Genomic DNA, 24,609 nt, shown 5'->3' with positions numbered 1-24,609 from the left:
CCTCCATTCCTTCTTCTGCCTAGCTGAGAGAGGACCCAACATTAAAAACATCTCCCAGCATCACTGTCGATGGCTGGAGTGGAAGCTGTGAGTTGGCACAGAAAGCCAAGAAGAAAAGAGCGGACCAAAGAGCCACATGGTGCAGTGGTTTGAGCTAGACATGAACGCTGCTTGCAGCAGTCTCACCCATGCAAGTGCGCTCCAGCCCAAATTCACCCCCAATTTGTGGCTGGCTGGATTGAAAGGCACTCAGACCAGCATTGGGCATTTACAAAATGTGGGTCCTCCCAAGCACACCAGCCTTGCACTTCCAGCCACTTTCTACTGAAAGCCTGTAGCAGAATTCATACTGCATTCTGCAAGGCCGTGATTCCTAATCTCCCTGGCTTCTTTTCTCCATGCATAATGAGGATTATGGTTTAATTTCTGCCTCACAAGGGGGTGCTGTGGGGATTGAGAGGGTTAAGGCGCTCAGATAGCATTCCGGCAAGGCTATTACAAACCCTTCAACAGAGGGGGACAGAAAAAACCCACTGCTGCTTGTAGACTGCTTACAACTTGCTTCAGCTTCCATTAACTGGGAGGCAGTTTTCTCACCAGTTCAGATTTAATTTCTTCTCCAACTGCTGGCCCTATCCAGAGAACAGCAGGACAGGAGTGACTATCCGCACCAAATTGCCTTTTAAAAGGATGGTGCTTTCAGATCTGAAGCAGTGTCTGCTGTCTGTACAGTGTGTATGTGTGTGTACCTATGTGTGTTCATGTAAGCATGTAGGAGAGCTCAGAAGTGAAGCCAAGCAGAGAATCAGCTCAGGAAGCCCTTTGCACCTCTGATCCCTCATTGTTGACTGCACTGCAGACACATTATGTGTGTTTACAGATGAAAAGGCAAAAATAAAACCGATGCCGGCTTTAAAATTCTGTTCAGCACAGCCTTCTCCACTGATTCAAAATGTTTATAAACACAGGAGTTAATGTAATCAGCACTGCAGCAAATACACACCAGGTACACGGTGGAGACAGGAGTGTCAAATGCGCTCCCAGCTCAGAATGACAGGCCTCTGCTGTGGGCTCTTCATCAAACAAAAGCAGCTGAAAAAACCCACTGAGGAATGTTGTAAAGAGCAATTCCTCCCCCCTCCTCTTCCCTTCTTCCAGTCCCCTCTGATAATTATAATTGTAAAAAATAATATAAGCTGTCCATTCCCACTGAGCCTTGCCAGTCGCAGGGCCTTGCCAGACCGTGTGTGTGCAGGGAGCTACTGGAAAGCGGCCACAGCTCGGGAAGGGGAGCAGAGGCACAGCCCCAGACATCCCTGGAGGAACTGGAGTTCACCAGTGTGGGGGAATTCCTGGGTGACAATTCTCCTCCGTGGCAGGCAGCAGCCCCGAGGATGGAAATGCAGTGGTCCCCAGAGGGCTATCCATCAGCCCAGCCCCATTGTTCCTGAGCATGTGCTGTGCTCATCCCCAAGCAGATAGGAGCTGCCTTTACAAAGATTTGGTGGAGCCATTTTGCCCCGACTCCAGCCCAGCAACCCTCCAGCCCCGGGGAAGGACGTGCATCAGCTTGCCAGGGAAGACCCCGTCCAAAGGAGTTATGCCATTGCAGAACCCTTACCAAACCCATCCCATGTCCTGCACATTGCCAAAAGACCATGCTCAACCACGTTAGCTGGTGGGAAGGATTTGCGGAGGTGCACATGAAACATCCTATTACAGCAGGTTGCTGCAGAGACGTTACCTCACATGTCAGCATCAGCAGAAAACTCTTCTGCTGGCTGAACAGCCAAAATGCTGGGCAGACAAAACAGTGCTCAACTACAAGCAAGCCTTTATTTTTTTTCAGCCAAATGTTGTTTCATGCTTTAATTGCAATTTTCAAGAACTATATTAGCATGACAACTTATGTAAGTGTCAGCCAAGTTACTACACCATTTCTAGTATCTGCGCCTAAAACAGATTTCACAGGGGTGCAGAGGAAGGGGCTTGTATAACTTTTGGATCTCTGCTCTGATGGCTAGTTGGTATCTAAAATGAGACTTCTACCATCCCTCAAAATCAGGAAGGGATAAATACCACTTCTGTACAGTGTTAGGAATGATTTTCCTTGGGGAAGGGGGGATGCCTCACAGCCCAGTCCTTCGGACTACCTGAAACACCATGTGGCTTGTTTTTATCTGTCTTTGATTCCAGTGGAATATGTTTATAGATTTATGAAAGGGATTTCTGAGCCTCAGCGTGGTCCATGTGTTCGTGTACTAGGGGTGGAAAGGACGGGCAACCTTTGAAACCCCTGCCCTATTATTGCAGGCACTGTGGTATATAGTTTGGGCTCCTGCTCCCACATCTTTGGCTGGGATGCGCTTGAGAAACCTACTGCTGCGAGGGTTAGAAACAAGGAAACAATCGGCTAAAGCAGCTGGTAGAGCAATGCAGAAAGCAGCCCCATCAGCCCCTCAGAGGACATGCACACAGAGACCTCCTCAAATCAAAAAAATAAGTATAACGCAATTAAATATGTTACATATTATGATCTTCCTCCCCTAGAAATAACAAAAACTGCCAAACCAAAGTATTCTACTCCTGCCTTTCCTGCTCATGCAGAAGTCCCCTTGGGCTTCACGGAAATTTTGGACTCACAAAAAGCTGCAGAGCAGGGGCCCCATGGCACTGTGTAATAAATCTTAGAACTTAACAGCCAGAACTGTGCCAAATGTGATGGGTTTTGCTTTGTGCAGGATCATGAAAATAATACATTCTGGCTCAATAAGTTAGGCCTGATGCACCAGGGCTAATGGCCTACTGCTGCTGCTGCTAATGGATTTACATTTTTGTCTCAAATGTTTGAGGGCTGTGATTTGGGATGCCAATGCCTAAGGCTCTATCAAATCTCCCCATATTCTTGAAAGGAAATCTTAATCATGCCCCAGATGTAGCACTGAAATGTCACTCTGCTTAGATCAAGTTATGATCAATCTCAAGTTTTCCTTTCTGTGGTTGATTTCAGATTTGAGTTTGCAACAAACTGGGGGGAGGAACTTCATGTATTTGCCACGTCTGTTCTGTGCCACCTGCAAGCCCCCAGGAACAGCGTTCCCCTTCCTAGCCCTCTCAGTGAATGGCTTGGGCAATTTCAGTGTTTGCCAAACCGTCACTGCTACCCGCGGCCAAGCAGCGCACCAAAGGGCTGCCAAGGGTGAGAACAGACCCGCCTGCTGTACTGCATAATCACAGCTTTGGCTATTCCCTTTCCTTTCACACAGGAAAACCTCGAGTTGCCGGGCCTGTGAAGGAAACTCTGAACGTGTGAAAGAAGGGTAACTGACGCAAGATGTCCTTGCTTGGGTTTGCAGAAAGCTTAAAACGCTAGTGCTGAGGTCTGGCTTGCCCCACGCACCTCAGCAGAGGCTAGCTCAGGTGCCAGTGGCAATACATTAAAAGGGAGACGGGAGAGTATCACACTGGGAAAAATGTAAGTTGGAACATTGTGTAATGTGGGAGACTATCGCAACTTTGAGAGACCTGCCCAGGGGAGTAATGTCTCATTGTAGTTACCTCTTTAATGGAGACGGGAAAAGAAATAATGAGATTTTATGGATTAAAGGTGAAACTAGCCAGATAAACACTCCAAGGACAGGAAAACCAAGCACTGAGAGAACTGGTGCAAGGATGCCGGGGGCTCTCCATAGCTTGCCTGTACACAAGGACAGGGGGTTGCGCTCCTAAACTCCGGCCTGCAGCTTTACAGACAGAAACCATGGGGGCAAGTTCAGCAGCCTCCACTCCACAAGCAGGCTGTCCATCAGAATCCCAGTGGTCTTAAAGTCTATGAATCTATTAACTAAACCTCATTACTACGTAATAACTTTTGTTATTTTGGAACAAACCTTGTATCTGGCTAATCCGCTTTGTTACAGAGCTGCCCATCCTTCCCTCGAACAGGAATTAACTTCTAAAGGAATTAAAAGGAGGAGGAGACTGCTGAAGGGGTCCTTAGAGGTATCTTTTTATAGCTGCTGGCTGCCCCCCCCTTCCTTTCTCCACGATGTGTGGTATCCTTCCCCACTGATTCTGTCCTTTTCTGCTTGCCAGGCATTGATTTGTTCCTGTGTTGTTCTAATGGAGCTTGAAATCAACATGACTTTGTTGTTGGTTGTTGTCATTGTTGTTCACATCTTTGTTTGGGGTTCGGCATCCTTGTTGAGGCCAGGGCAGCTCAGGAGCTGGCATTAGCAGGCTAAATACCTCCTTAGCAAAAGATCCACAAAGGCTGTGTCTGTGTCCACATAATAAGGGCTGTTACAAAGCGCAGCAAACCAGTGCCTCCCTCCTCCAGTGCATCAGCCCTTGTGCCGATTCTGAATCCCCTCGCTTATCAGGGCACACAGAATGTGTCCAGAACAAGCTCCTTCTTTCATCAGGCCCCATGAAAACGCTGTATATTACTCAGGATCAACGTGCAAAAGCATTCATGAGCGTAAATCTAGATTCCATATGACAGCTATGTCTATTTCACAGGCGGTTTATGTAAGGTGTTTTTACATGTTGTATCATGTAAAGATAGGTGGGCTGCAGCCACGGCCCGGGCCGTCCACCGTCCGCAGGGGAACTGAGAAAACAAGCCTCAAGTCCACCGAACCTGGGTGCAGCCGAAGGGCACCTTAGGAGACCTACAGCCAGGCGCCCCGGGCTCCCAGATGAGCCGCGGCAAGTCCGCCGAACAAAAGCCAGCTGCCGCCCGCAGCCCGCCGGAGGGGAGGCGAGGCTGGGGCGCCCTGCCGGCCCGGCGGCGGGCAGCGCCGATCCCCGCGGTGTCGGGGCGGCGGCGGCGTGGCGGGCTGCGGGGCACCAAAGAGTTAACGCTGCGCCCTCCTTCCGCCGTGCACTGACATCACGCAGGAGAGGGCGAGCGCCGCCGCCGCCGCCCCGCCCGGGACCGTGTGCGTGCGTGTGTGTGTGTGTGCGGTGTGTGCGCGCCTGTGCCCGTCCCTGCGAGCCGCCGGCCCTGCCTCCCCGCCCGGGCACCCCGCGCCCCCCGCCCCGCGGCCGGCCCGGCCCCGCGCCCCCCGCCCGGCCATGGAGCGCCGCAGCCGGCCCCTCGCCGCCGCCGCCGCCTGAGCCCCGCCGGGCTGCCGGCGCCCCGGGAAGCGGAGGGCAGGCAGCGGGCGGGGGCTGCCGAGCCCCGCCGCGGGAGCCACGGGACCGCCGCGCTGCGAGCGGCGGCAGCAGCCCGCGGAGGGCTCTCCCTCGCTTCGCTTTATTTGTTTTTCCTCCCCCCCCCCCGCCTTTTCTTTTTCTTTCTTTCTTTTTTTTTTTTTTTTAAATTATATTTTTCCCCTCCCCTTCCCACTCGCCCGGCTCTGCGGACGTGCTCGCTCCCGCAGCCGGCCGGACCGCTCCGCGCCCGCGGAGGGGGGCCCCGCGCCCCGCCGAGCCTCAGGGCCCCTGCGGATGGGCGAAGCTCTCCTCCGGCCGCCCGTCCTCCCGCCGACTCGCCTGCTGGGCGCACCGCCTCTTTGTCCTCCTGCACCTCCAGTTTTTTCTTTAAATTTTTTTAAATTTTTTTTTTTTTTTTTTTAAGCAGACCTGAACATCAGCGGGGGCGGGGAGGGTGGGGAGGGGGGCCGAGCGACGCTGCCAGACCGACCCCTGCCCATTTCTCCTAAGGAACTCTCATGGCTTCACAGCTGCAGACAAGTTGCCCTGCATCTTGGTGGACTATCGGAGTTTGCATCCTGGCGGCCGCGCTCCTACCAGGTGAGCCGCTGCCGGCCGGTCCCCCCAAGGAGGCGGTGGGCTCTGCCGGGGCGCGGCGGGGGTCGGGGCAGCCCCGGGGGAGGGCTGCGGGGTGCCGATGGGGGAAAGGGGGTGCGGGAAGTGCTGCGGAGCGGCGGGGAAGGACGGGATCGGCGTTTTGGGGTGCGCGCCCGGGTCTGGAGCAGGTGTGGAAGCATCTGCCTGAGGGTGGGAGAGAGTCGGGACCGATTTCATCTCTGGCTGGGAGAGGAACAACACGATCGTTTGTTTTGGAAGCAGCTGCAGGCAGTGGGCTCCGGAGTCCTGGGAGCTGAGGCGGTTTGTTTGCTTTTTGGATCGAGCAACGTCTAGCGAGGCATAGCAGCCAGGCTTCCCGGGAAAGGGAGCTACAAGGCTGGGTAACGAGCACAGATGTTTCGGAAGGAGAGGTGGAAGGTTTCAGCCGTCCAGCATCCCCGAAATCCCCTCTCCCCTCAACACACACACACACTTCCCGTGGGCTCTTTTGCGGAGGGGCTGGACCGCTCCCAGCTTTCAGACCTTCCTTTCACTGCTTTTGCACTTGGGTGTCTGATGGCATCTGAGCCATCCCTTTGGTTCTGATCCATCCCTGGAAAGGAGGAGATGGGCAAAGATTTGGATTGACTTCTCCCAGCTCATCCAACCTATCCTGGCGGTCGCAGAACAGCCCGTGTGTCCCCACCCCAGGGCTTGGTCCTGCCCTGGGCTCTAGCACAGCTCTTAGAAGCCGGAGAGTGACCCACTTTGTGAAGTGCCCTGCGGGAGACTCTTTTATTCTGCTCCAATGCAGAATGGGTTAATGCCATCCTCGAGGGCTCTCCGGAGTCGGCTGTCAGAGACATGGAAGGGGGACCAGCAGTCTGGGTTTACAGCGCTTGTGAATGAACTGGGAAATGCAAATAGAACCGATTTTTGCCTTTTTGAGGCTAGGCTCCTGGTGGCTGGGTCTGGAGTGTCTGGCAGCGGGTGCATGTGCCACCCCTGGGCCAGCGTCCAGCCTTCTGCAGGGGCAGAAGAGGCAGCCTGTGCCTGCAGGAGGGGGGTCTGCAGCTGGAGAGGAGAAGTTGCAGTTAAGGCAGGGTGGAATTGCCCCCGTTCCTCCTCTCATTGGGCTGGGGCAGCGTCCTAGAAGAGCAGCCAGGCTGGCTGGGCTGTGACTCAGATGTGGCCACACTTAGCAAGGTTCTGAGCCAAAAGACCGGCCATCCGAGCAAATGCCAGGGCCCAGGGCTCCCCAGTGCTAACAAAGACAGAGATGGTAACATCCAGGGCATGGGAGATCAACAGAGCACAGTGACTGGATGGTCCAGCTCAAATGAGAGAGGACAAAGGTTAAATGGGAGGGGGTGGTGGTCAAGAAACCAGGGAGACTGTGAGAGGGAAAAGGTTAACAGAGGGATGAGGAACCAGGTCTGTGTATACTCTGTATGCCCAGGACAAAGGGATCTGCTGTGCATTGCAAAAAGAGGTGATGGAAGGGACAGCCTGGGGCTCCCTGTGCTCCTCTGTGCTTCCAGGCAGGTGCCTGGCAGAGCTCTGGCTCCTCACAAGGAGTTTCAGAACTTTCCATGCCATTCTTCACCTGGTCTTCCCTCCTTCTTACCCCTCCACCTGGCAGCCCCATGCAGGAAACCCTCCCCACAACCCCTGGGAAAGGCACTGGAGGTGGAGTAATGCTGCGGTGACCATGCTGGGTAAACCAAAAGGGGTTTATGCTCCCCCAGTCCCTCTAGGAATTGCTTTCCCCAAGGAGACACACAGACAGTGACCCCGGGGCAGCCTGGCATCTCACCTTGTCCTGCCAAGAGAGACTTTTTTTCCCCACTTATTCTATTTTTGGCTGTTCTTGAGGCTTTGCTGCCAGCAGTCAAGCAATCTTGTCTCCTGCCACTCTGCAGTAGTCTGATAGTTTGTCTTGCACTGTCCCGCTGACAGCTCTGCCAGGATAAGCCAGTGGTGCATCTAGTGGTGCCTTGCCAAGGAAAGGGTACAGCCAGCTCTGCAGAGCTCTGAGAAGATAATCCTTCCCGACCCCTGTCCGTGATCAGCGAATACCCTGAAGCCTACGTGTGGGCGAGACTCTCGGCTGGACCAGTTTGGTGGTGGATGCACCACATTTGCGGGAATGACTGATCCTGTATTACGTATTTATTTGTTTGTTTGTTTCATTCATTTGTGCACTTATTTGTGCTGTGGACGCATCCCAGAGCAGGGAAGGACCAGCACAATACTGTGCTCGGTGCTGCACAGGGCCACAGCAGACTGACAGTCCTTACTAAACCACAGGTCTGAATGCTGTACTGAGGCAGGTAGTTCCTGAGGTTCAGGATGCATTCGCCAAATTCAGCTGAGGGTATGACAAGCCATATGTAAGCTTTGAATGCAAACAGGCTTGCTTATCAAGGAGAATGGGAGAGTGGAACTTAGGATCCTCTATTGTAAGTGAATTAGTAACTGTGGGCTTCGTTGGAAAATGTGGTTTGGTACCTAGCACCCAAGAATGATGGGAAGAAGGCAGGAGACACTACGCTTTCTAGAAAACCTTTCATGCTCATCTGATCAATGCCATTTCATTTTTGTTCCCATCCACGTATACTACCTCCCCCTTCTGACGATGTTAGCTTTTTTTCTGATAAGGAAATAAAAGTTCCCTGCTGTAAAAGCTGTAAGGAGTCCCTTATAAAAATCTGCTTTACAAATTGTCTTTAATGTGATCGGCTCAATCGTCCAGAACAGATTCAATTCAGGGTTCCTGCAGCCTTCCGTGCAAATCTGCCTGCCTGTCCGTTCGGAACTATTAACCAGGTATCAACTCAGGCTGCGGCGTTAGGGATTCAGGATACTGGTATGAACGGGGCTTGTTGAAAAGCTGTGGGGTACTGGCAAGGAGAGATCCTAGGCAGCTGATCTTCAGAGGTTAGGAACACTTGCGGTTAAATTTATGCTTTACAAGTCTTAACAATCTGTCTGTTTATCCCTGCCATGAAACTCGGTACAGCTTGAGATGCAACCACGCAGAGCAGAGGCATTCATCTTGTGCTTGGTCCTGCATCTGCAGATCTGGGCCTCTGTTTCCAAATGCTCTCCTCTGTCTGGGGACAGATTCCTGTCTGCTATCAGTGGGCTACCTCGTGGGCTCTGAGAGGGGCCTGTGAGTCTTTCATTGCAAAGTGCTTTGAGATCCTCAGCAGGGGAGAGCTGGAGAGGTGTTTGAAGCTTAGACACAGGGTTTTTCCATCACGGCGCTTGAAAGCAGCATCGGCTGAGCTGTAGTGACCTGGAGGCCTTAGGTCAAACTTGGCTGCAGCTGGAGGGAGGGTTGCTTTTGGGGGAGGTACGACAGCTCTCTGGAGCGCTGGGAATAGGCAGTGTGTCACTGCAGGATCTGGTCCATCTTGTACTCTGCAGAGTTGCTTTAATATCCCAAAGCGGCTTCCGAAAGGCAAAAAGTTGCCAGAGCTGTGTTCAGCCTTTGGTTTGAGTTCTTAGTTGTTATTTTTTCTTTCTCCCACCTTTTTCTCCCAAAACTCAGAAACACCACCAGGCTATTTCAGGAAGCAAAAGTGTGTCGTTTGCTGATATTTTTTCATTAAACCTCGCTTGTTGCGGTGGAACCAACCCATCGAGTTCTAACCTGGCATGAATTGATGAGCTCATGTATGTGTCAGTGTGGGTGAGGCGACAGGCTGTACCGAGAGCCAGCTCAGCCCACAAGCAGGGGGGTGTCTGCCCCATGGCCAGAGCCAGGGGACGACCATGGTTAATGCTATTTGCTCTCTGAACCGGCAGCGTTAATCAAGCGAGAGCTCCCAGCCCAGTGCACATGGATCCATCTGCAGAGAGACGTACAGAAGCAGGGGCATTACAACAGCCAGCAACACATCTAGCGCAAGGCCAGTGCTCACAATTAACTGGTGGCTGACGAGATGCCGATGCTGGCGGAGCCTGGCACATCTCTCCTCGCGTCGCCCCTCCTCTGGGCTGCAACTGTACCAGCCACAAAGCCAAGTTTACAGGGAGGCACCAGCAGGATCCTTTGGGCACCGCTCACACCTCAGCTGAATCACGAAGGGAACCAGAAGAGCCGGTTGTCGTGACCTGCTTCCCAGGCCTGTGTTTCCACTGGCACCCCTTGCCCTCTGCTAGTGCCGCTAAGGCTGGGGACAGCAGCGACAGCCTGTCATAAGGCAGGGGAGAGCAGCGAGTGGCCACCAGTAGCCAGGGGAAGGCTCTCTCCCACCACCAGTGTCCGGGGGAGTTAGGCAGCACTGCCAGCAGACAGGCGTGTGGGGGAGACGGTGGGGCAGCGCCAGGGGAAAAGGATTTTTCAGAAGAGCAGAAGTCAGGCTGCTGTGAATGCTGCAGGGATGAGTTGGTAAGTCCTCAGGTGGATGGCTGCAATCCTCGGGGCCTTTGAGAAAAGGTTTGCATCTTGCAACATCATTGCTGGAGGCCATGATGGCTCTTCCTCCGTCCTTTTCACAGACCAGCAAGGCATATTGGTGCAAAAAGCAGAAACAAATGAGAGAGGGACAAAGGTACTCCAATCCGAGCAACCCCTAGAGATCTTCTTGCTTTTTCAAATACGTCAGATTAAATCAGGGCAGCTCTGATGCAGGGTGAGTTGGTGCCGCCAGCCACTGGAGCTGGGACCCACTTTGCATTTGAGACACCTATTGTGTTAATTACCGGAGCACAGCCATCCCAGCACAGAGAATTCAGAGCTCTGCAGTGAGGGCTCCCTAACCCACATGATTGTTTCAGGTGAAAATTTGTTTAACTAAGAAATGAAACCTCTCATGATACATCCTCTTGCTTTCCTCCTGGCTGCTGTTGAGCCGCATATATTCTCCTGGCCTTACAGTTTATTTCACTTCTCCTGGTGAAGGTTTATTCCAGGCTAGATTGATGCACGTACCTTCCCAGCACACATGCACATACCCTCCCGGCTGGGTTTTCAAGGGGAATCCTTCGGCTCCATAGCAGAAGAGAAACTCCTGCCCAAGCTGCTCAAATGCAGAAGTATTATCCACGGGAGGAAGGGCAGTTTCCTCTCAGTCTGCGAGGGAGAGCCCGTGGCAGCCAGACACATACCCCTCTGTCCGTCCACCGTGCCAGCATGCTAGGTTTAAAGTCCTGCATTTACAGTCTTGTCTCTGTCACACGTAGAAATGGGAAGTGAAATTTGCAGGCGCAAGGGATACCTTTCCTAGCATTGTGTTATTTTATATGCCCCTTGCTGTCATTTCTGCGTGTCCCTGCCTCCGTGGGCACTCAAGGAAGAGTGGGGAGTTTTAACACCTTGCTGTCCGTTCGCTATTTCTCCCTGTCTCTGGGGCTGATGCAGCCGTTCACGCAGGCTGGCATCATAAAAGCTGCAGCAGCTCTCGGCTCTGCAGCAATCCCAAGGCAGATGAGCAGCAGCTACTGGGCATGAGATGGGGAGAGAGAGCTTCAGTCCCAGACTGTCCCCCAGCCAGGAGGACAGGGCGTCCCAGGGTAGGGAGGGTGCTTTTGCCCTGCACAGCACAGGTCTGCGGTGGCCGGGGCCAGGGGGAATCTGGCCAGCGGTCTCTTGTCCCTTCAGCGTCTCTGTGGGGTGCTGCGGATGGATAGGAGGAACTGACCCAACTTGATGAACCATCTCTTCTCCATTCACCCAAAATAAAGCCGTCCCTGCAGGAGTTTTTTAATCCTCCTTTGACATCATTTGGTGTGATGCAGGAGGAAAGCCTTTCTAAGCACTATCCACCCAACTCTGCCTCTCTCCCTTCCTCTGCTCCAGCCTGCCCTCCCTGGCTCTGAGCCAGCCCAGTTGCAGACTCGCGTACAGCACTGCTTTCCCTCTTCATTTGACATACAGGTGGGCAGGGGGGAAGAGCTTAAGGAGAGGCAGGATCCCTGTGGCTCTCCTCCCTGAAAGAGAGAAAACATGGGGATGGGGTTTTCTGTTCCCCGTCCCAGCCTATTTGCCTTTCTAAAGGCAGGAAATAGCAAAGTGCCTCCATCTGCTCCCGACCATGCAGGGATGCTACAGAAGGACCTGCACGTCACATCGCTGCCTTGAAGCAGCGGCAGGTACCAGATGGACCACCTGGCTATGAGACAGCGGGTGCTCCCAAGCCTGGTTAGTCAAGAGGACTCTGCCTCCATCTCTCTTCTCAGCAGTTCCCTCTACCTGGGAAAACCCCGTAATGAGACTGATCTTGAGTCTATTTTCCCTTTCCCATGGAAGATCCATTCCTCCCCCCCATGCTAGAGTGAGGCATCCGGAGGCATGGCCAGGAGTGACAGAGGGTCCATGCAGCTCACAGCCAGTGGCTAACATCCAGCGTTTCTGCTCTGGTGACAGGCGAGGGCGGTTCCCAGCACAAAGCCCCGTCTGTGGGGGAGACGAGGGGGCTGGAGTGGAGTGCCGTGCGGCCACCTGAGAGCAAAACCAGCCTTGTTCTCTGTGTGAGGCTAAAGACATGGTATCAGAACTGGCTGCCGCAGAGCTGCAGAGTCTGTAGCCACATCGTGCAGATCTAGGGGGGAATGGACTTCAGCTGGCCTTATAGGTATCTACTTTTTGCACTGAGGATCCCACTCTTGGCAAAATAAGGTTTCATTTCTTGTCTCCTGGCAAGATACCCTCTGGACTGAGAGGGAGACTGCTTGGGAAGCTTTTCACTGACCATTTTCACTGTCCCTAGGAAAGACAGCCCGAGGGCAGAGTTCTGGCTATGGGCTCAGGGTCTAATGCTAATGGGTAGCAGAGGCTGGTGGGACTCAAAAGAGCTCAAGCAGACGCCTATAATTAGAGGCTGTTGTGCTGAGTGTCCTAGCAAAGCCAGGGGTTACTAACCATCCATGATGAGCAGAAATCATAGACCTAGGGGAGAGTTTAATATGATGAACAGGGTTTACTTGGAGGCACATACAGAGAGCTGGGTAGTTCAGGAGAAAGGTCAGGGTTTCCGACACTGTCTTCACCAGGTTTCTGTGTAGAGCAGCTTGATGCACGCTGGCTGTGCTGGCCTGTGCAAGGCACTGTGGCACTCAGGGCAGGGGAGAGCAGCAAGGGAGGAATGAACCCTGCCCCATCCTTGAACAGCCCAAACAAGTGAGCTAGCCAAGCTCAGAGTTCGGGGCCAGATGAGTTATCGGCACACTATGGAATCATAACTCACCCCTCACCCAAACCCGTGGCCGTGACGGAGGTTCCCCTTGCCTGGAAAAACCTCCTCGCCCTCCCAATGGGCTGGGACTAGAAATAAAGAGACTGTCCCTGTGTTTCAGTGTGCTACAGCCCCAGCTTTCCTAACTGCCGGAGCTATGGCCACTGCTCCAGAGACTGATGAGTGCTATATGCCCAGCACAGTGAATGCTGGGGTGGGCAGGAGAAGGGTGCGCGTTGCTGCCAGCACACGAAACATCCGTACGAAGCCAGCAGTCAGGAGTACACTGGTTTCACTGGAGAATTAAGCTGCACCAAGCTAGGGCTACTTTTTTCTTAGGGAGTGGCATCTAATGGGCTTTGCTCTTTGACTTTTCCTGGGCTAGATAATCAGCACTGAGACACCTTGTAGGCAAGGCCAGAGTCACATTCCCATTGCAGTAGTTGTGCCGATGGCCTTCCTAGCCTGGGGGTGCCAAAACTAGAGGAAATGTTAAGGACGGATAATCAAAGTCGGTTCAGGGGCTGTAAGTACGCACAAGAAAAAGATCACCCCTGTTCCAAAGAGGTTTCAGCACACAGCGTTTCCTTGCTGCTCTTGCCGATGTCACCTTGCTCACTTAGCCAAGGCCTGTGTCATTTGAGAAGCGATGTTGTTTTAAGGGCTGGAAGAGAAGGCAGCGGCTAGTGATTTGGTGGTGTACAGCCAAGACAACTGCACCAGCTGTTCGTTACTGGGCCTGTTCACACTCTTCCCCTCATCTGCTGCACCGTCCTGGTGGCGAGGGACCGGGCTGCGGGAAGGGATATCTTCTGGGTGCGGGGAGAGCCCAGGCTGCGCCCATTTATGGTCATTAAGGATCAGGGATGTGTTGCATAGCAGCATCCTTGCCGTGCTGTAATTTATATCAGCTGCCACAGTTTCCATGGGATACAGGAGGACCCCTCTTGGCAGAGGTGCTGGGTGCTGTGCTGCTAGTCTGTGCATTGCACCCCACAGCTGGACACACTAGAGCTCTGTATATTTTACTCAGGAAGGATGTCATTTTTGTGTACTAAGGGGCTGAGACCTAGCTGGTAGGTGCTGAAGAAAGGGCAGTCTCAGACCAGCCCAGGATCCAAATCTACAGGACATCTATCGTCCTGACTTCAAAGCCAAGTGCTGTGCTTGTTGTGTCATATTGGTAAAGCACATCATGTCTTACGAAAGGCTTTAGAAAAGGCTTCTTGCTTTTCTCTTGGAGGCCATGGTTATGAAAGACATTCATGTGCACCAACACGTGAATGGACACGCATCTACCCAGTGCCACTTCTGTCCCAGTGTTTGCCCCTGTGCGGGCATGTCCACCTGCTGCCAGCGCTCCCCTCTCCCCGCGCTTGCACTGGTTTGTGCTGTCCTGCGGGGAAGCAGGGAGGCGAGGGGAGGGGACCCGCTGCTATTGCTTGTGACATCTGCGGCAGCCCCTCTTGCTGCCCAGCCCAGGTGGTGTCCTCCAGCTGCAGGCGGAGATGCGAGACCCAGACCTTGAGGGCAGCAGCAGCAGCAATGCCCTCCTTACTGCAGGGCAGGAGCGCCAGGGCAGCCTCTGAACATCTGCTGTGCTCTCAAATGGAGGGAGAGGCCAGCAGCTCTGTGTGTGCAAGTTTTATGAAGAGACTTTTACTAGTGATGGGGCTGAGTTTGCCAAACCTATCTCATGTGCTTGGGTTCAGCAAGAACCCAGGGAAAGTTGGGGAGGGCTTATTGGGATCTCCTTGCAGAAGGAGTGATTACAGTGTGCTGTGATCTTTAGAGGCGGCTTGTTTGGGGATTTGCGATGCTCTGATGCCTAATGGGTGTGCTCATGTATCCCTTTGATACAAGCTGAATAGATTCCTTTTGGGAGGATGACGGCAGTCCTGCTAAAGGGTGGGAGGGGTAGGAGGGAGAGAGGCTTCCACGGAGCGCAACTTGTAAAAGGGGGAATGTTCTCGGTGCCTGAGGACCCCTGAAGGAATTAGGAGCAGGACTGAGTTTGTCAGGAGGAAAGCTGCAGTGGTTGCGGAGGAAGGCAGTGCTCTGGCAGTTTATCTTTGGGTCCTCTAGGACCTGCCCTGAGAGCAAGGCTGAGAACTTTTCACGTTATTACACGTATTGTTGCCATGCAGCGTCATTCAACCTGTGATCAGTCGACCTGTGATCAGTCAGCTGTTGACAAGATTTCCTAGATGACTGCCAAAAAAGGAGCCCACCCAACTCCCCACCCTGCGCAGGGAAGGAAGCACTAACCAACTGGAAGACAATAAAAGACCAGAAAGGAAAACAAGCCTGGCGATCCCTGCAGAAGCCGATGCATGGATTTCCCTGCCCCAAAGCTCAGATGGCCTTGCCACGCAGAATGGCTGGGACACGCTGCTCCAGCGGGCAAAGCACCATGTGGGGCTCTGCCCTGGCTCTAACTCCGGGGCCACGTCCTTCAGTTGACATCTGCGAGCAGGTCCCTGTGCCCTGGTGTCCCTTCCCTGCTGCGTCTGGTTACAAGCTCGGGCTCCTGGCCCAACAAACCAGGCTGCTGTTCCCGCGAGGGTGCCGCTGTGTAAAGCCATGTCATCTCATCTCCTGTGGGACATTATCCCAGACACCAAGTAAGCAGGGACAGCGCAGAAGTCACCGCGCAGGATTCAGAGGAGCTGATTTGCATTTGCTACTGATTCAGTTGGGAACTGAGCTACCAATTTGCCAGTGAAAGAACCTTTATCCCCTGACTCCCACCAGCCCCCAGTCCTGGGATTTTGAGTTCTCAGCTTACAACAGAAGGATGTTGGTAGGAATGAATTCTCTGGAGCTAATATTTCCAGCTATCACACTATAGAAAGAAAATTCTTTCTTTCTTTCTTGGCATAGCAGGAACAGACTTTCAAAAATGTACCCTGATTTTTAAATACCCTTTTCGCCTGTGGTGTAAATACTAAAAATGTGTTTTTTCTCTCCCCTCTCTCACGGAGTTTAAAAATATCGCTAGCCTGGGGAGGTGCATCTTTCAGTGAGATTTATGACGGCTGCTCTCAAGTGATGTGGAAAATGAGCCTCCCTCTGCCCCATCCAGCCTGGCACCTTCCAAGAATTTATTTCCTTTATTTCCGTGAGCCTAAGAATACTTAGAGGCTGCATCTCCGCCCAAGCACTCTAATTATTTAAGTTTTGTTTATGGCCAGTCTCTGGGGAGCTGAGTAGGTCCGGGCTGCCCATCCTTCCCCCGTCTGGGTAATTCAGCCCCGCATTACTGCTGTTTGATAATGATCAGCAAATCACAGCTGCTGTATCTATTGCCCGCGATGTATCACCCCGGCTCTGTAAATTGGCCGAGCCTTCGGAGCCAGCGTGAGCGAGACATGCGTGGCCTCTTGCAGGCAGGGCTGGTGCACACAGGCGAGGAGCAGCGAGTGTGCTGCAGGCAGGGGCTGGTGAGTCAGCGTCACGGGGAGCTTGCTGGGGCAGGGACTTTTGCACAGCACCCAGCGTGGCAGGGATCCTGACCTAGCTGAAGCCTTCAGATGCTATCTCAGCTTCGCTTCTGCTAGGGCTGAGCAGGAAGCAGGCAGCTTCCTATCCCAGCACAAAGCTTTGGTTCATTCCCATCCAGCCACCCGAGTCCTGGTCAGTGCCCCATGCCATGCCCACACCAAGCTGCTGCTTTGCTTGTCCCATCATCACTTCTGCCTCTGGCAGCTGGTGGGACCCCCCTGCCGTGGCTGGGCACTGCTGGGGAGGCAGGAGCGGGGGCTGGCAGGAGGCAGCGAGGAGGAGGCACCCTCCCCGTGCCCCCATGCTCGGTCAGCGCAGGCACCGCTTGGCTGAGGAGGGAGGCTCCTTCCTCGGCATAGCCAGGTGAGGGTTTGGGCTCTGCTGCCGGCCAGTGTCTGGCTCCACAGTCAAGCTGTGGCTGCCTCTGGTCTTAGCCAGACTCTGCACCTCCTTCCCGAAACACATGTTCCGCCAGCACCCCTCGGTCCCCACCTCTGTCTCCCTGCTGTGCCCAGACCACGACACCAGGTCCCTGGCCAGCTGGGGGGCTGAGGCTGGCTCTCCCATTAACCTGCCTGGCCAAGGCAGGCCGGAGAGTTTTGGCAGTGAGGAGCTCTTTTCCCACCCCTGTGCCAAAGCTTCCCAGCCCCAGCCTGATCCACAGGAATCCAGAGGAATCTGGAGTCTCTGGAGGCCGCATGGTTGCCAGCGCCTCTGCTCCCATCACGCTCCATGATAAAGAGAGAGCAAGAGAGATTTTGATTACGTTATGACAAGCAACAGAGAGATGGAGTGAAAGCTGCAGCCTGACTATTGTAATTCCAATTAGCAGGGGTAATGTGGCCAAAGCCTGACAGCTGTATTGATCCAAACTTTGTATGGGGAGAACCTATAATGCAGTTTTCAAAGGTCCCTGGGGCATGGGGCCTAGCACATGTACAGCTGTGGGGCAGGAGAGGAGAAGAAAGGCCTGTTTATAATGGAGCACGTGAACAGGCAACTGCATCTCACCATCTGAAATGCCAAAGCCAGCCTGGTAGCTAAGCTCTCTCTAGGGCTGGATTTGCCTCAAAATCTGTGCTGCAAAATCCCCTTGAACCCCTTAGGATTTTTTTCTGTCCGCATGATGAAGCAGGTCTTCTTGGTGTGCATGCGGAATGAGTTTGTCAAGACTCAGTTTCTTCCCTAGACAGAATGTACCCAAGTGAAATAAACCAGCAGTGATCTCCCTGCTGGGGAACAAAAGCCCAGGGCTGCATGGGAAGGGGGGAGGAAGGAGGAAGGGGGAGTTTCCCTCTTGCACTTCAAGGCAACTCCTCAAGGTCAGAGCTGAGGCACACTGGCAGACACTGTGGGCAGGCTGTTCGTGCAGATGCTGCCTCAGCTGTACCCTTTCTGTGGCTAAGGGGAGGACTCCAATTTGCAGTTTTACTGGTATTGATCTAAGACCTTTCACTGGCTCTAAACTCACTTTGGAAATAAAAGGCTAAAATCATTCTTTTTAGGTATATATATTTTTTTGTATTCTTGACGTTTAATTGCTGCCGTGCCTGTGGACTACCTTACAGTACCTCACTGGAAGTGGGAATATCTGCTGCCTCACACTGACTTCTACCTGGCGTGAATCAGCTTTTACTTAAAGGGAAAGAATGGCCTGGAGGTGATGGCAAAGGCAGGCTGAGCTCAGAAGGGCTGGCATTATTTCTTGGCTTTGCCACAAGCTCCCTGGAATATCCTTGGCTAGCTCACTTCACCTCTGTGTGCCTTTCCTTGTCAAAAGCTGCCGGTAGCAGTCCCTCAGTTCTCTGCTCATATTGCCCTGTGTCTGCAGGGTGCCTTGCTCAACTGATCTCACCGACCTTTACTCTATACAAGCAGGAGACCATTTGCAAAGCACAAGGAAAGGTGACTCCCCTTTATTTTGTCATTTTTCATAGCATCCAGGAGCCGACAGCTCCTTGCCCAGCGATTTTGGAAGACTAGAAATTGTTCTGCATAGATTGATGTACAAATATTATGTCAGTGCAAACACCGGACCCAGTTTCTTACTGCTCTGGGTGTGTGATGTGTGGGCTGAAATCACGGAAGTGGGCGACATGGTCCATTGGTTCCCTGCCTGGTTTAATTCAAAGGTCTCTTGATTTCTCGCTCCATTAGTTTTGCATTTGGGTAACTTCTGGTTTCCAGTCCCTGTCTGGGGGGTTGCAGGTAGATGAGAGGTGTGGGTTGGACAGCCCCCCGTAGCCCTCCTTGCCCTGCCAGCCCAGCGCAGCTCCCAGCTCCCGCCCACACCCTGGGTCTTTGCTGGACAACGTGCCGGGCAGCACAGGTGACAGGGGTTCATCTTGCGCCCTGTCCTGGGTGGATCTGCTGTGAATGCTGAGGCGAGAAGGGTGGCTTCACGCTGGGGACAGTAATGCGAGTCTTCAGGTATCTGCAATATGTTTTGCTTTTGCCACTAATTTCCTAGGTGTCTGTGAGCAGGTTTCGTAACAGCTGAGTTGCCCCACTGAAGGATGCAGATAACAGAAATCCCCTGCCTGTTGCATGAACAAGCGCTTCAAAAACTCTGTGGTTCTTCCATAAGAGAGGGGGCAGGTAGCAATGCAAACCCAGGACCTCTGAGCCATCCAACTTGTTTCACATGTGAGCCATCACATGGTACTGATTATAGTTGCCTGAGACAGCAGATGGATTTAAACAAGTGTCTTTATGCTATAAAAGCTTTCTAGTCTATCTCCTGGGTAGATTACAATTTTAGCCATATGCAGGAGTCTATGGTATTCCAAGCCTGGGGGAAACCTTCCTAGGAAGATGTGTACCACAACAGGCCATTTCTTTTTGTGACCAAAGGAGCTGCAAGGAGGGAAAGGAGGTCCATATCCAAGCTCCCGGGAAGCTTGGAGCTGGGACACTGCAGCTCAGTGTGAAAGCAAGGACGCAGCAGGCTCAGCACCTGCCTCTTGCCCGCTGCGGAGTCTGCCTGCACCCTCCTGCCCCAGTGTGCCCCAGCAAACCAGGCTGGCAGTGTTTCAGACTGCATGAGTTATTACAAAATCCTGGTCAGGACAGAGAGAGAGATGGAGGGTTTAAAGTTCGATAATTGTTAATTATTACCGAAGCTTCCCATGAGACTTTCTGGGAAAAAGACATGCCTCTCTTCCAAAGGTGTTTCGTGGAACATTAGTCTCTGTCCTGGCCACGCTGAGTCCTTTCTCTCTGCCTTCTCTCTGCCTCCAGTGGGATTAATAAAGAGCTGCTGGAGAGCTTCTTATCTAGCAGCTGAATAATGTTTGTAATACAGGGAGGGGAGGCAGCTTTGATCCGGGAAAGAGAGCAGAGGGGAAAAAAAAAAGATGGGCTATTGGGGCAGGGGGAGGGTGTGGGCCAGGCTGGGCTGTGCTGGCGCGTGGGAAGCGGGCACGGCTGCTCCTGCACCCAACCTGTTCTGCAGAGAAAAGATGTGGGTTTCCAGGGCTTGTCAGGCTGGGGAAGAAAGGGCTGCACCCAGACGCCAGCAGAAAAAACACCTGGGAACCCCCTGTGAAGGAGAGGAAGCACAGAAGAGGGGTGCTGTGGACACCCCCGTCCGCACCAGCAGGCTTTGCATCCTCCCATGAGATGCTGCCCTGGCACAGACCTCCCTGGCAGGGTGTTGCTGCCCGGCAGCTCCTGCTCCCCTTCTCTCACTGGCGAAAGTGGCTGCATCCAAGCTGGCAGCAGTGCTCTCGCCGGGCGGGAGCCCGGAGGCGAAGGGCCACACCTGAGAGGCAGGACGGGCCCTGGCTCTTCTCACGGGTGTGGGCTGGGAGCCGGTTGGGCCGGGCTGGGCCCCCGAGGCCAGTACCTCCGTGAGCGTGCCAGGGCCACGGGAAAGGGAGCAGCTTGGCACAGGAATGGTTGGCGCAGGGAGAAGCGATTGTAATTAGGCAGGAGGGGGTTTAGCTCCCCCCTCCCTGCAGTGCTCCACGCAGCCTGCCGACACGCTCGTCTCACCCTGGGACCACCTGCTTTGCGTCCCCAGCCTCTTCTGGCCCTTGAGCCCTGAAAAACACTGCTTCCCTGGGGGAACGAAAGCTCCCCGGGACTCCGTGGGCAAGAGAAGCTGCTGGCTGGCCCCCGTGGATCTGGGGACAGGGCTGCAAAACTCAGCCATGATCCACAGAGACTGAACTTGTCTGGAGCTGAGGAACTTGTGATAATGGTGGTAACAGCTCCAAAACTGGCTCTGGAGAGCGAGTGTTGCTTTGGGTTTTTCAGGAGAAAATGGGCCTGAGCAATTGAGACAGCCTGCGCTAGGAGCTCAGGTTCCTAAAGGAAAAGCCACTTCTTTTATGTTTTCTTTCTGGCAACAATGTTCTTTGGCGTCTTTAGCCTATGTTTCCCCATAGAGAGTCCTTCCCCTTTGCAGGCCCAGGCAGCTTTGGAGACTTTGAAGTGTAGTTTCACACTTGCTGCTTTCCGCAGAAATGCAACCAGTTATGGGGCTGACCATACCAAGCTGTATGGGGCTTGCAGCTCGCTCTGCAAATCCGACGAGGAGAGAAGAGGTCTGTGCCCCTGAGAAACAGCCTCTTCTCTCTGGGTGCCTGGGGCATGCCTGGCTGCTTCTCTCAAATACTCCAGAGGAGTCGTGGGTATCTCCAGAAGGGCTTAGATGTTGTTTGTCTGCTCCAAAGCCCCACACCATGGCCCCACGTGGGCAGGCTTGACAGCTAATCCACAGGGAGATTAGTGGCTGAGTTTTATCTTCACCCACCCTGGTCCTCATCCCCAGTCTGCTCAGATGAATCTGTCTGGGAGACCCAGCAAGGCTGTGACAGCTGAGCCCTGTGCCCACTCACTTCACAGATGAAAAGGTCTGGCCCCCGCGCCCACCTGGTGTGTGATCCCCATCTTAGGGGGTGAGATTTGCTGAAGGTGGGCAGGCAGATGCTCCAGATGTCTGAGAAAATGTGGCTTTTCTGGCAGATGGAGAAGACCAGGTCATGGGATGGTGGGTCTCAGAGGGTTTGTGCCCTCAGGAGGGGAGCATCCATGTCCCTCCCTCCTGCGAGGCCACCCTGAGGTGCCACCAAGCCCACAAATGTCTCGCCATGGCCAGAGGACAAGGGCGAGGGGTGTGACTGCTCTGTCCCCCCAGGCACATGGCCCTGCCCCGCATCCCGCTTCCCTCCCATTGGGATTTGGCTGGCTGGGGCCATCTGTTCCTCCTGGCCCGTTGCCATGGTGACGGGGCGGCTTGAGATGGGGTTTCACCAGCAGCGGCCAGGGACGCTGGGAAAAAAATGCAGGCAGAGAGTAAATCTTCCTTTTTTTTTTTTTTCCTGGGCGGAAATGAAGGGAAGAGGGAGGGATCCTGCTGGCGGAGGCTGTGTCCCTTCCTTCCTCCCTGTGCACGGCCGTCCTGTCCCCAGGCTCCTCCTGCTCGCCCCCCTTTCCCTTCCCGTCTCTCCCTTTCCCTCCAGTTTGGGTCTCCCATGCATGTCTGCAGCAGCAGCCGGACGGGTTGCAGCTGTGCAGGTGTGTGCTGGGAGGTGTCCTGCCTCCCCCGGCATGGCGACGGGCGGTGAGTCCATGGGGTGATGCAAGGAGGGGCCGCGGTGCCTTCCATGCTGCCTCTCCCCCAGCTCTGGTGCTGTTCCCGTCCAGCGCCCATCACTAGCACCTTCCAACCTAGATGATTCTCTGGTTCTCCGTGCCGCTGCAGCACACTTAGTGGCCCAGGGGAGATGCTGTTGTAGTCCCCCCACGAGCTGCTGTCTGTCCAGGTCCCACCACTTCCCCACTTTCTGTCTGGGCTGGCGGCTCTCAGTCCGGCAGTAGCTCAGGCCGAAGTCACCCGTGCGGTGCTGAGCACAAGGACGCTCAGGACGTCTGCTGGTGGGTGGCTTGGTTTGTGCTCACGCTCAGCCCCGATGCAAAACTTGTGGTTGCATGGGAACATGTCGGCCGGTGGGCAAGTGTGGACTGGCAAACAGGCTGAGATCTGCTGCTGGCAGCATATGCGCGGCCTGGCCTCCCGCTCCGCCTCTGCAGCGGCTGAGCCCAGGCGGTGCGAGGGAGCTCAGATCCCCTCGCCCTGCCCAGCTGTGCCGGCAGGAGGAGGCTGGGGCAGTTTGGCTGTCGGTTTTCATGCTGAGTCCCCTGTCAGACCAAGTTACTCCCAGTCTTTCTCACTGGATAAGCCTGGAATAGAGAGCAAGCCTGGTGAAAATGGTGCCCTGCTATTTGTGTATGTATGCCTGTGTGCTGGTGTATTTCAGGTGGAAATGGCTTTAAAAAAGAAAACAAAAGAGGAAACAGTAAATAACTGTCTGCTTGTAGACAGTAAGATCTGGGCTAATGTGTGACAGATGAAAATGAAATGAACGCAAAGTGACAGGTTGACAGAAAGACAGGCATGTTTTTGTGCTATTTTAGCATCCTGATAGAAACAGAAGATAATTCAGGTTGCGAAGGACCTCAGGAGGTCATCTACTTACCTACTGAAGCGGACGGGTGTGCTAAACACCCTCTGTCAAGAACTCAATACCCCTTGCCTTGCGGCAGACACACTAGAAGGCCACTCTCGGTGGCAGGGCTCGGCAGGGCCGTGGCAGACGGGAGCTGTGAGGCCGAGCCGGGGCAGCTCCTGCAGGCTGGTTGCAAACTGATGGCGATGGGCTAGGAGCAGCGGGGGCCCTGGGAGAGGCGGGGGGTCAGCAGGCGGCGAGCAAAAGTGCTGGGGGGAAGCCTAAACACAGAGCTCCTTTTGGGTGCAATCCTTGCTGGAAAGGCAGTCTGGGGTTTTCGATGATGAGGCTTTTTGTTTGTTTCTACCGAATCTAGGGAAACGGCAATCGATGAAGTGAGTTATCACTGTATACCGTTGTGCTGGAGTCCCGCTGTGCTGGCTGCAGTCCTAGCTGTGAGATGTTCCAATCTCTGGCTTTACCCCTGCACCGGACAGGTCTCTGGACATGTCTGCTCCCAGGGCAGTAAGGCAAATAGGAGGCGTTTGGGGCCAGGGCTGAGCCTGCTGCCTTGAAGATAAGCCTTGGTTTTCCAGTGAGAGCTGTGGGAAACGGAAAGCATCAGACCTGAAGCTTCACTGACCTATTCTGGGAGCTGAGAGGAGAAACCAGGGGCTCGCGTGGCCCTCGTGAGTGCAGAGCTGGCTTAAAGTCACCTCTCTCTTCCCCTTGTATCCCAGATCTGAGTGCAGCAGGACTGAATGTCACCTGTTCCCTTGTGACGAGCGATTTACAAGCGCTCATCCTGCTTCTTGTTTGCAGAGCAAATGCCCTTTTCCTGTTGGCTCTGCCCTCCCTGCAGTGGGGAATCAGCATATTTTGGTCTTGAAGCTTCTCCCAGATTTATGAGCTTGCTCTTCACCTTGAGAGTAAGGCTCCCGTGCCCTGAGAAAGGTTTGAAACCCAAAACACCAATTGCTGACTTAAGCAAACACCATTTATCCGCCGGCAAGTAAAATTTCTTTCTTTTTCCTTTTTAGGATGTGGGTTGTTGGGATTTTGTTGTTGTCCTCTCTGTATTTTTCTTTTTCTCTGGAGACACAAGTCCCAAAGGGTTCTGAGCAAAATCAATGTGATTTGAAAAGAACTCATTAATAACACTTATGGGGGATATTGCCTCCTTGCCAGAGACCAACAGAAACCCCACAAAAAACTCCTCTCAGTTTCCTCTCCCCTTGAAAAGCGAAGTTCTTTAATTGGATTTTAATCTGGGGAAGAAGAGAGCTGTTTGCATTGAATTGGTAATAGGGGATAATATCTTACCCTGAGTGATGGGTTATTTGATCTCTGTGCGAGAGAAACCTGAGCATATGTCTGTGAAATCAGGCGGAGGGAGGGGGATACCAGGGCTGGCTTGGGGCCCAAATAGGAGCACAGCTGCTTTTTTATTTCCAATAATAATTAGAAATAAGATGGGGAACAATCACCTTTTGTCCTGTTGCTCCAGGGCATCAAATGTTACTAGGAAGCCTGGGGAAAAGCCTTCAAAGACCTGCATGGGGCATGCAAACGGTGTTAACACTACCTAGCCACTTAATGGGACAAAGCCCAGCCAGCGCTGCAGGCTGTCCCACCTCCGCCTGGCTTCAGCGAGGCCTCAAGCCATGGAGGGCTGCGAGTAACCTGCCCGAGCACAGCAAGGAGGGCAG

General features: G+C 53.6%; 1 protein-coding gene across 1 annotated transcript in view; it reads left to right on the top strand.

The window, feature by feature from the left end:
* Positions 1 to 5,327: 5,327 nt before the first annotated feature.
* The window catches only part of LOC134524860 (nectin-1-like), a 69,257-nt gene continuing 49,975 nt past the window's right edge, over positions 5,328 to 24,609 (top strand). Inside the window, exon 1 of the mRNA XM_063355085.1 lies at positions 5,328 to 5,760. Coding sequence (XP_063211155.1) covers positions 5,679 to 5,760 — 82 coding nt within the window. The 5' untranslated portion in view covers positions 5,328 to 5,678. The remainder of the gene's footprint in view (positions 5,761 to 24,609) is intronic.

The sequence above is a fragment of the Chroicocephalus ridibundus genome, chromosome 18 (assembly GCF_963924245.1).
Source record: "Chroicocephalus ridibundus chromosome 18, bChrRid1.1, whole genome shotgun sequence".
In the NCBI taxonomy this organism is placed as follows: Eukaryota; Metazoa; Chordata; class Aves; order Charadriiformes; family Laridae; genus Chroicocephalus; species Chroicocephalus ridibundus.
Note: the sequence above shows the minus strand (reverse complement) of the source record. Positions and strands in the feature narration are given on the sequence as shown.